Source organism: Eleutherodactylus coqui, chromosome 2, assembly GCF_035609145.1.
Source record: "Eleutherodactylus coqui strain aEleCoq1 chromosome 2, aEleCoq1.hap1, whole genome shotgun sequence".
In the NCBI taxonomy this organism is placed as follows: domain Eukaryota; kingdom Metazoa; phylum Chordata; class Amphibia; order Anura; family Eleutherodactylidae; genus Eleutherodactylus; species Eleutherodactylus coqui.
Genome location: NC_089838.1, coordinates 322444380 through 322456399, shown reverse-complemented (window position 1 = coordinate 322456399; position 12020 = coordinate 322444380). Strand labels below are relative to the sequence as shown.

The 12020-nt window shown below is 42.5% G+C and overlaps 1 protein-coding gene across 1 annotated transcript; it reads left to right on the top strand.

The window, feature by feature from the left end:
• The first annotated feature begins 304 nt into the window (after positions 1-304).
• Positions 305-11408, top strand: LOC136612984 (S-antigen protein-like). Its single transcript, XM_066593765.1, has 2 exons — positions 305-369; positions 8023-11408. The coding sequence occupies exon 2, from the start codon at positions 8025-8027 to the stop codon at positions 10107-10109; it is 2085 nt and encodes a 694-aa protein (XP_066449862.1). The 5' UTR covers positions 305-369; positions 8023-8024; the 3' UTR covers positions 10110-11408.
• Positions 11409-12020: the final 612 nt, after the last annotated feature.

Sequence of the window (12020 nt, the reverse complement as noted above, 5' to 3'; positions counted from 1 at the left end):
CAGCCTGGAGTAAATCTGGAAGGTTCATTCATGATTTTTTTTTTTCCTTTCTCCTCATTGACTCATTCATGTTTTCCCTTCTCATTCACCCCTCCTCTCCCTTCTATTATCCATTCACTTGCCAGGCTGCCAGCGCCGAGCATGCCCAGTGCCTATCCCCCCTCACCCCCGGCTAGGGTAGGATTCTTATGAATGAACATTGACGTCAGAGTGGGGAGGTACACTAGAGCTTGGGTGGGACACGTGACGAGGGGCTGGGTGGGTATTTAAAGCGCCCGCTGCTGTCCCTGGTGCTGAAACTGCACAGAGACAACACACTGAAGACTACAAAGAGAGGGAGGGAGTCCACACTGAGACTGCCGAGAACAAGTGAGACTTAAATGAATGCATGGGGGGGGGGGTCATTATAGCATGCCGTGACTTTACCGCTAGCAACCGTATAGAATGATCAACATGTGATCTGACGCTATCTACTGTATTTACTGTATGTTCCACTACTGCATGCTGCAACGTCTTCCTTGCTTGAGATTATCCAGTGATATCTGCTGCGTACGATCAACCTGTAGGTCTAGAGTTCCCCTATATAGTTCCTTCAGTGGACATGGCAGACTATATATGTCCTGTACAAACTATAGGTGTGCCACCCCTTTCTTCATTAGTCATTACTGAGGTCTTTAATGTCAATGAATTGCTAGCTTTAACCTTTGCATGGATGAAAGAAACTTTCATCAGTTTTCCGTAACCCTCGGAGAACTCTCCTCACACCCACGTGGGCATTTTCCCTATCCACTGTTTAGATTGCATGTAATTAACCATACCGGGTATCTGATAAGAGGACTCGGCTCCAGATCATGATGTAGGCTGAAGCTTGATACACTGGGAACGTCTTAATGGGAAGGGAGATTATGCATGGAGGATTCTACTGAAAATGCAAAAATACATCAAATTTCCTGTATAGACTTGACTTGCCCGGTGCCAACCGATGCTTGCCAGGCTTGCCAAAGAATGCTGGTTGGCAGCTTGCCATTTATATGCAGGAAATCATCTAAATTAGGAATCCTTTTGGAATTTATATTATATATATATATTCAGTATCGGAACTGGTGACGTTCCGGCTCCAGATGATGATTTCATTTCTGGACAGTGTCAGCAGAAAATCAAATTGCCCTTTGTTTTTGGTAGAAGTGACGTGAAATCCTTAATGAGAGCAGAGAGGTTTAAATGCAACTAATGAATGAGGGGGGCCAATGACGCATGAACTGACACATCTCATTATAGCAAGAACATTACCCCCTCGCCTCCCTGGCTCCTGATACATTCACATACTGATGGGTAAAAGATTCTCCCAGCTGCATGAACTGTATGGTGTGGGCACATTCACAGATGTCGACTCTGAAAATGTATCGTCTTGTCTGTAGCAGAATGAGCTAGAGATCTAAAATCGATACAATGTATCATCAGCACATCCTCTGTATATGGTATAAGGAAGAAAGGGGGGTCTAAACTTAGTAATGAAGACCAATGGGCTGGAAAAACACCAGAGGTGGTTATAAATGGGTGACACTGTTGAAATGGGGAAAATGAAAAAAAATTAGAACTCATTGAAGTCAATATAGAGATAAAGGAAGACCGGCAACAGGTAGCAAATAGCATCACAGAATGTGGCAGTGGGTAGAAGCCAATAAAAAGACGTACTGACTAGAGAATTGACTTAGGGGAGGAACAATGCAACGTGAAGATCAATACTGGGGGGTGGGGGGGATGTGGGAAGTAACAAGGAGCAGGGAATGAAGAACTCAGGGATAGACGTACAGTAGCCGGTGATGAGCTAAGGCTGAATAATAAATGATGAGAGGAGTGGGAAACATAAAAGAGGGGTTAAAGAGTGCAAGATGCAAAGTAGTCATGGACCAACAGGAGCACATAGACAGACAAGACGGGATGAGAAGGTTACAAAGACATGGAGATGAGGGATCCAATATAGATAATAGAGTTGAGTGCAGCATATGACCGTGGATCGAGAAATGCAAGAGACGAGTTATAAAGAAGGACATCAGAGAAACAAAGTAGATAGAGCAAAGACGAGGACAGGCACAGATGAAGCGTAGAAGACGCAGATGATAAAGAATAAGATGTAAAGCAGGAGAGAGTGAAGATTGAGATGATATATCAGAATGAGGTATCACCGTAGGTAGAAACCAATAAAAAGATATTGACTAGAGAATTGACATAAGGGAGGAAGGATGAAATGTAAAGATCAATACTGGGGGGAGGAAAATATGGGAAGTAACAAGGAGAAGGGGACAGAGAACTCAGGGACAGACTTACAGTAGCCGAGGATGAGCGAAAGATGAATAATGCTTGATGAAAATTACAGAAGAGTGCAGGAAGTAGTAAGAGCCGAGAAATAGGCATAGACCAAGAAGAGAACACAGGCACTGTAGACAAAACAGGATGAGAAGGTTACAAAGACCTAGAGGATGAGGGATCCAATGTAGACGTAAGAGTTGAGGACAACAAGTGATTGCGACCAGAAAATGTAAGAGACTAAGTAGAAAGGAGATCAGAGACACAAAGTAGATAGAGCAAAGATGAGTACGGCCACAGATAAAGAGTAGGAGATGCAGATAAGACATAATATGTACACCAGGAGAGACGGAACATAGAGTGGGAGGCATTTAAAGGATATACTGGAACCAGATAGTAAGTAGATAGAAAACAATAAAAGGAGATATCGAATAAGGAATTGACATTAGGGAAGGAAGTTAGAACGTGAAGCTCAATAATGGAGGAAGAAAACAAGGGAAGTAATTAAGAGCAGGGAATGGAGAACTCAGTCATAGGCTTACAGTAACTGATGATGAGCGAAAGATAAATATGAGGGAAATGGGAAACATTGAAGAGGGGTCAAAGAGTGCAGGAAGTGATACAAGCCGAAAAGTAGTCATGGACCAAGAAGAGAACCTAGACAAGACAGGAAGAGAAGGTTAAAAGGACATGGAGGATAAGGGATCCAATAGAGATGTAGAGTAGAAGACAACACATGTTTGTAGACCAAGAAATGGAAGAGATGAGTTGCAAAGGATATCAGAGACACAAACTACATAGAGAAAAGAGGAAGATGGGCACAGACGAAGAGTGAGAGACGTAGGTGATACAATATATGATTAAATGTAGATTAGGAGATAGGGAGCGTATATTGAGAGATAAAAGAGATGTTATTAGAATGATGAAGTAGATAGAAATAAAAAGAAATATCGACTAGTGAACTGACATAGGGGAGGAAAGATGAAATGTGAGGATCAATACTGAGGGGAGGAAAATATGGGAAGTAACAAGGAGCGGGGGATGAAGAACTCAGAGATAGACTTACAGTAGCCGAGGATGAGCTAAAGATTTTTATTATGTAATGAGAGAAATGTGAAACATAGAAGAGGGGTTAGAGAGTACAGGAAGTGATACGAGACGAGAAGTAGTCATAGACTAAGAAGAGAACATTGACAAGATAGGAAGAGAAGGTTACAAAGACATGGAGGATGAGGGATCCAACGTAGATGTAAATTTGAGAACAAAACATGAATGCGAACTAAGAAACCCAAGAGATGAGTTGCAAAGAAGGAGATTACAGACACAATGCAGATAAAGCAAAGATGAGGACAGCCACAAAGAGTAGGAGATGTAGACCAGGAGATCAAGAACATAAAGTGGGAGGTACTGAGAGGATATATTGGAATGAGGAAGTACCATAGGTAGAAACCAATGAAAAGAGATATCGACTAGAGAACTGATGTAGAAGAGGAAAGATGGAGCATGAAGAGCAATACTGGGAGAGAGGAAAATATGGGAAGTAGCAAGGAACAGGGGCTAGAGAAGTCAGGGATAGACTTACAGTAGCCGAGGATACGCTAAAAATGAATAATACAAGATGAGAGGAGTGAAAAACATAGAAGAGGGGTTAAGGAGTGCAAGAGGTGATACAAACCAAGACGTAGCCATGGCCCAAGAAGATAATACAGGTAGACAGGACGGATGAGAAGGTTACAAAAACATGGAAGATAAGTAATATAGACGTCAGAGTTGAGGACAAACATGAATGTGGACCAAGGAGTGCAAGAGACTAGTTACAAAAAAGGAGATCAGAGATAAAAAAAACAGTTAGAGCAAAGATGAGGATGAACACAGATGAAGAGTAGGAGATACATAGTAGATGACAAAACATAGACCAGGGGAAGGAAAACAAAGAGGGGGAGACATTCAGAGGATATATTGGAATGAGATAGTAGGGAACAACCAACAAAAAGAGATACTGACTAGAGAACTGACATAAGGGAGGCAAGATGGAATGTGAAGATCAATACTGGGTGGAGGAAAATATGGGAAGTACCAAAATGCAGGGGATGGAAAACCCAGTGATAGACTTAACCGATGATGAGCTAAAGATAAATAATACATGAGGAGAGGAATGGGAAACAGAAGAGAGGCTAAAGAGTGCAGGAAGTGAAAGGAGCCAAGAAGTAGTCATGGACCAAGTAGAGAACATAGGCAAGACGAGATAAGAGAGTGACAAAGATATGGAGTATGAGGAGGACGAGGGATCCAATATAGACATAGAGTTAAGGACAACACATACCAATGAAAATAGTGAAACACTTTAATATAGAGACATGGAAATGGACAGATAGATCTTAGAAGGTGGTGAACCCAAAGAGGTGATCAGACAGGGACAACATAGGAATGGCCCTAGCTCTGGAGAACGGATCGATAGACATAAAATAGGAGATGGGGTACATGTTTTTGGGGAATGGGAACAAAGTACAATATATATGCTCCAGGGGTGTTTAGAGTCCAAGGTTATTTGGAGAACGCATCTTGTGAAGCTGTTGGCAGTTTAGGCAGTTGGCAGAATATTGACATGTGCAGCTCAATAACAATTACATCTCAATGTCTGACTGCAAATTGTGTGTGCGGTCATCTTCCACCCACACGAACAGACCCTTATGTTTTCTGTAGTTAATTACATTTCTGTGTGTTGACAGGAAGAACAGTGATATCTGCTTATGTAGCTGTAGAGTTGGAGTTGCAGAATACACAAAGAAGTGGAAACCGCAGAACATAGAGGAGTAAAATCATTGATTGCCTGGTAACGGGGAGCATAGGGGTGGACATAGTCTCACTGATGGAAAACATAAGGATACAAACCTAGATGTAGGCGGGGGAGAGTAGGGAATAATATAGATCTGGGGATTGAGATTCAGGGGCAGACACAAAGATCAAATGGTGATCCAGTGTAGACAGACGGCGGAGATGGAGATCCCATGAACATGGGAACAAAGGAAAGTCTGGAGGATACATATAGAGCTGGGATAGAGCATAATGAAGGAATGTAGAGGTAGTGGCAGTGGGATCATATGGAAAAGCATCAAATGTTTGCACATATGGGTCAATGTGGGTGTGGGATCAAAAATCAAAAGGCACCAACACAGAGCAGGAGCTGGAGATTACATAGACAGGCAGGAGATAGAGATGACGTTGATGGGCAGGAGATAGAGATCACTTAAATGGATGGGCAGGCAATAGAGATCACATAGATGGATGGGCAAGTGATAGAGATCATGTAGATGGACAACAGATAAAAAACACGTAGATAGCCAAGAGAAAGAGCTGATGTAGATAGGCAAGGGATGGAGATCAAGTAAATCGGCAGGAGATAGTGATGATGACCTAGACAGGCAGAAGATAGAGATCATATAGATGGATGGGCAGAAGATGAAGACTACGTAGGTGGATGGGCAGGAGATGAAGATCAGGTAGCTGGTGAAGAGACAGAGAACATATAGAAGAATGGGCAGGAGATGAAGATCTTGTTGGTGGGTGAGAGACGGAAAACACATAGAGGGGGGGAAGATGGAGATCACAAGGAAAACTAGGCAGTAGATGGATATCACATAAACCAGTAGTAGAGAGCACATATGGACAAGAGATGGAGAACATCTAGATAGGCAGGAGATGGAAAACACAGGCAGCAGAAGAAAAACACCTAAACAGGTAGAATATGGAGAACACCTAGACAGTCAGGGAGAACACAGATAGGCAGAAGGTGGAGAACAGGCAGATGGACAGGAGGTGGAGAACATCTAGATAGGCAAAAGCTCGAGACGACATAGAAATGCGGGAGGCAGAGAATACATACATGAACAATAGAACGAGTACACATACGTGGAGAACAAAGGTGAGATAGACAGCAATTACGGATTAAAATATAATGAGCACATGAAGAATAAATAATCTGGTAATGATGAACTCATAAGAAAGATTGTAAAGCATTTAGCTGAAAATCTAAGATCAACAAGGTATAATACAGGCTACACGAGGCATCTCGATAAATGAGAAGAAAACTGCACAGGAAAGGACTAGAAGTATACATGAACACAATAGAAAGAGACGAGTTGAGAGACGGGCTATGAAAATCTTATTTTCATATATTGGGTACATTTTAATTCTTTCAGAGGTTTTCTGGGTACTTAGAAATATCTGCATAGCTATTCTCAGGAAACGGTTAACCTGCAGATGATAATGGGTTGGTATGCACTCCTTCCCCTTCCAGATATTGAATGCAGTAGGGCATCCCCATTGAGAGTTGTAGCAGAGGGGGAATCCTTCCTTCCAAGAGGTGGGCAAGGAGATGATGGTGGTTTGGGAGGGGTACATCCTCCCACTCACACACATAATGATTCCTCTGCAGTGTCTGGTGCAGCGTCCCTGTGCACCCGGAGGATGGGGGAAGGAAAGGGAGGAGGTCTGCAAGAATCTTCATCCTACGTTCCTATAGAAACTGCTTACAGTGCACATAAATTGTTTTCGGGGCAATACAGTAGTCCTAGATATGCATTCTGTATATGGATAGTAGGTACGTCAGGTCTATGCAGGCAGTGCTGGAGCTGAAGAGGTTGAGTCAGATAAACAGTTAAGAGGATTGGAAGGAAGGGAGGAGGGAGAGATTCTTCCAGGGAATCCCAGATTGTCAGACGGCGCTCAGTACGTGACACTGATCCAAAAGCAAAGGCATGCGGATATTCTCTGACAAGTTAGCAGCCATGCTCACAAAAGCGCTACAGATTTTCCTAAAGGGTTTCCCAAAAATGATGCAGAATAGAAGGTCTATAAAAGTAAGAGCACCAGAAATAAAGCAATAAGCATGAATGATGCCACCTACTCTACCACCGAAACCCACCACCTTAGCACAGGGCTAAAACATGTTCATATTACTACATGCCTCTCTTTTATACATGGCATAAACTATGGAGGGAGAGCAAAAGAAAAGAGATGCCAGCTAATGGGAGACAAAGGTAGCAAATATGAGCTAAGGTACGCCCATGTCTATGGTACGTTCAAGTCTATGCAAGGTGTAGGGTAAGCCCAGGAGGTCAATGAAGCACGATAGGATGTGATGTTGATGCAAAACCAAATTCTATACAGAGATGAATGTGTTAACTTACAGAGACCTGCAGTATTTCTTGATGGGAGGGAGCGAGAGGGACCTGCAGAATTTTGTAAAGGGAGGAGGAGACACCTGCATGAGTCTAGAAAGGGGGGTTTGGGAAAGACCTAAAGGATTTCCACAATGGAACTCCCTGGCTCTATTCTCTCCACACCCCCACAGTTTCTCTCTCCTATGCAGACACATTCTGTCTTCCTCCATCTTCTTCTGTCTGCTGCTCTCTATCGCTCCCTCTCCCTCCCCAACCAGCACTGATGCTTCCAGGAAGAGGTTGATCTCAACAGTAAGCAAAAATGGTGTAATTCAGTGATGACTTCACAAACCAATAAACACTTTATCTCTTTTTCTCTCCCCCCTTTTCCATCTTCCATTCTCATCGTTTTTTGCTTGCTCCCTACGCCTTTATTTTGCTGATTTATAAATTAATTCTATTCATATTTATTATAATCATATTTATATTTACGTATTGATCATGTTGCCCTCCCTCCACGTTGCCTATTTTCACCATTCCTCTGTTCATACAGAAATGTTCCCCGCACCCCCCTTCCTACTCATCCTGACCCTTACCCTAATACATGCTCCCTTTTTTCATGCCATTCCTGTGAATGAAGAACAGAAACACCAGCCCATCCATCGAGCAACACACAGCGATGCTGCACAGCCCCCTCAACTAGAGGACCATCAAGAGATCCCACAACTTGTTAAAAGCCAGCATGAAAAAAGTGAAGGCATCCAAGAGAGAGCAACTCCTGATGTCCAGTCTCCCTTCAGCTCTGATGATGAGGATGAGCTATTTAAGGACATAAGTCCCAAAGCCCTAGCTGCTGTGCTCTTAAAGGCATTGAACCCAGATGATGGAGAGCAAACTCCTTCTACTACAGCAGAAAATATGTCCGCTAGTGACCAACAGCTTGTTAAAGAAGAGACAGGTAACAGAGAAGAAGTGTTGACTGAAAGAGTAAGAAGCAGAACACAAAGCTCTGACAAAGAAGAAACGATAAAAGAGAATAAGAAAGTGAATGAAGGAGAAGATATGGAAAGTGTAAAATCACTGCTGCAGGAACTTGAGGCTTTTGATCCTCCGTCTAAAAAAGAACAGGATTCCCCTCAAGAAGGGACCCTCGAGAGCGAGGACCTGCAAGAACTAAGAGAACTGTTAGGCTTTGGAGAACAAACGGAGGAGGGAAAACGAAGCCCGATGAATCCTGTTCCACACAGTCCTCGAAGGCTGGTAGAGGAAGAAGCAGCAGAAGAAGAAGGGGAAGAGGACGAAAAACTTGCCAATGTTGCCCAAGATCTTCTTCTTCAATACTTAATAAATGGAAGTGAAAATGATGATGAAGATGAAGAGGAGGAGGAAGAAAAGGAGAATGAACAAGACTATCCAGTAGATGATTTTGTTGGTGGTCAACGGCCACTGTTCGAGGATGAGGAAGAGGTAAACACCCAGAGTAAGAGGTCAAGTGATGATGATATAGATGAAGTAGATCCACAAACTATTGATAAACTCATTGAGCTTTCCAGTCGCTTACAACTGCCAGCTGACGATGTGGTAGATATAATTAATGATGTGGAGAAGAGGAAGAGAAGAAGGATGAAGAAGAAGAAAGCAAGAGATGACTTTCTAGGCCGAAAAGAAAGAATCAGGAATCCTCCACAATCATGGCCAGATTCTACCTACTACCCCAGAAGAAAGCTCGATCAACAGTCTAATTGGAATAAAGTAGACACAAACTGGAAAAAACCTTCTTCGTCAAACTGGAATAGAAACAGGTTGTCAGAGTCTACTTGGAAGAAGTTGTCAAACCCAATTTGGACAAAAGCATCTAAATCTAACTGGAAGAAGGTGTCAGAGCCAGGCTGGAATAAGGTGTCAGAACCAAGATGGAATAAGGTGTCAGAACCAAGATGGAATAAGGTGCCCCAGTCAAATTGGAATAAGGTCTCTGAGCCAAGCTGGAATAAGGTGTCCCAGCCAAGCTGGAACAAAGTATCCGAACCAAGCTGGAACAAGGTATCTGAACCAAGCTGGAATAAGGTGTCTGAGCCAAGCTGGAACAAGGTGTCTGAGCCAAGCTGGAACAAGGTGTCTGAGCCAAGCTGGAACAAGGTGTCTGAGCCAAGCTGGAACAAAGTGTCTGAGCCAAACTGGAACAAAGTGTCTGAGCCAAATTGGAATAAGGTCTCCGATCCAAGCTGGAATAAGGTGTCTGAGTCAAGTTGGAATGAGGTGAATAAGCCAATCTGGAATAAGGTGTCAGATCCAAGCTGGAATAAGATGTCAGAGACAAATTGGAATAAGGCATCTGAACCAAACTGGAGCAATATGCCAGACACAAAGTGGAATAAGATGCAGGAACAAAGCTGGAATAAGGCATCCCAACCAAGCTGGTTGAAAGCTATGGATCCATATACACGTAGATATCGTGCACGTCCACCGCCATACACTAACTACATCCGGCCCAGAACCTTCCAGAACCCTCCAAGATACTATTATAAACCTCCTTTCCCACCGCAGGATGATTACTTTGATGATGATCAAGATAAGCAGGAGGAAATGGAGAACTATATTGAAAGGATCTTGCTGACTCATCCTGAGGTTTTCCAGTGATATAATCCCAGACATAATCCCAGTCAAATATAACTTAACAACTTGACCCAGTAAGAAAATCCAGTCCAGCTCCATTATATACAGCTCAACTGAGAAAATAAATGGATAAATGACTCATTCACCCTCCACTGATCTCAGTTGGATCCATCTAGACCAACTTAAGTAAACTCAGCATACAACAATTATTTATACATATAGCAAGCTCTCCATTTGAGTGCCTAATAGTGTCAGTGTGATAACTGAATCCACAATAGCATCTTGGCCGTCCGGTATTATGTTAGATGACTACATTACTTAAAGATGACCCTACAGCCTAGTCTACTGGTCCACCTCTCAACATGTTAAATGTACAAAACAATGATTCCCTTATGAGTACACCTAAAGTCTAGAGATCTGGCAGTAGTCAGGTATACTTGAGGATCTGGACTTGAGCTTCTATGTTGGATAGTTCCACAACCCCAAGTTGAAAAGTGGACTTTCCCAGCCTTGCAATTCCAGGTTAAGGAGTCTGTATCTTAACGAAAAAAAACTATTGCACTATACAAGTTTCTTATTCTTGGTACTCACTGAAATATCCAAGAACGTGAAACGCTAAGTCTTTAACCCTTAGGATGATCTAAAAGAATAGTCATAGTAGGCTTGTGACCTATGCACAGTGGAGACAGCTATTTGAAGGCACTCATGGACAACACAAGTTCCTACGGAAGGTATAGGCCAGTGAGGACTGTTTTATAGATGGTGCTGTCCCAAGAAATTTTCAGCCTACTGCCCTACTCTACCATACACTCCCTATAGAGGGTGGAGTGTAATTGCAATAAAGTAAAGCAACCATACATGTAAATATATCAAAACCTGGAAAGACGGTTGAGAACATGAAATACTCGTCTCCACTGTCCGTAGGTAAGCAATGCACTGAAAAGGCTGTCAACCTAAGGGTTAAATATTTATTATATCATAGAAATTGGGAGGTAAAATACGTCTCTCAGTATTGAGCACAATATTTGTAGTCCCATTAACCCCACAATACAGGGAAAAAAAGCAAAAAAAAAAAGGTCTCATACTTATGGGGTACATTGCCCCTTCCCCACCGCTCCCGTCTGAGTTCCTCTTCTCCTAGACTAACTGTGGTTGCATGCCCCCACCCCACCCCTTCTCTCCATCCAGTGTCTTGGCTGCTGTAGCCTGTTCTGTGATGCTGTTGGTGTTCCTTGCTAATAAACGAGCTTTTTCTCTGCTCCACTTTGTACATATCATATGAATACTTTTGCTAAGGAAATAAAGCTAACTATTTTATTATGAGTTATGGTTGTTATTTGGCCCGTGCAAAAGGTTGAGGGCCTGGGGATACAGAAAACAGTTTGGGGTGTTCTATACAAGCAAATAAATCCATATTATTACAGTACGGCAGAACTAGCTAATCTGACTACAATGGCTTATAAATAGGGATCTGCAAAAAATGTGTCCAGTTCGGGATTCGAACCCCCGAATAATATCTGATTTATATAACCCACTGAAGTCAACTGAGTCTACAATACGGATCTTTACTTTAGATTCAGACCAACAGAGATATATTTTTAGGGTCTACTGACATCTGTGGGTCTTCTATAAAGAGAATACATAATTTTAAACTCTGTTGATTTCTGTGGGTCTTCTATAAACAGAATACATATTTTTAGAGTCTACTGACTTCTGTGGGTCTTGTATAGAAAGCAGACAGTTTCTCTACATAGTAGTCAATGGAGTGGTCTTAAAACTCTAGTCTGATGTCCCAGGACTGGAAGGCAGGGAGTTATATTACCTGGTGCCACCCTCTTTCCGGTATCACCGTCAATCTTCCTGTGGCCACTCTTCATTATTTCAACGTGTCTGCAGCACTCCCATTACTATGTGCATTGGTAGTCAGACAGTGCA

Coding starts and splice junctions, on each gene's coding strand:
- LOC136612984 (XM_066593765.1), top strand. CDS start 8,025: ATGTTCCCCGCACCCCCCTTCCTACTCATCCTGACCCTTACCCTAATA.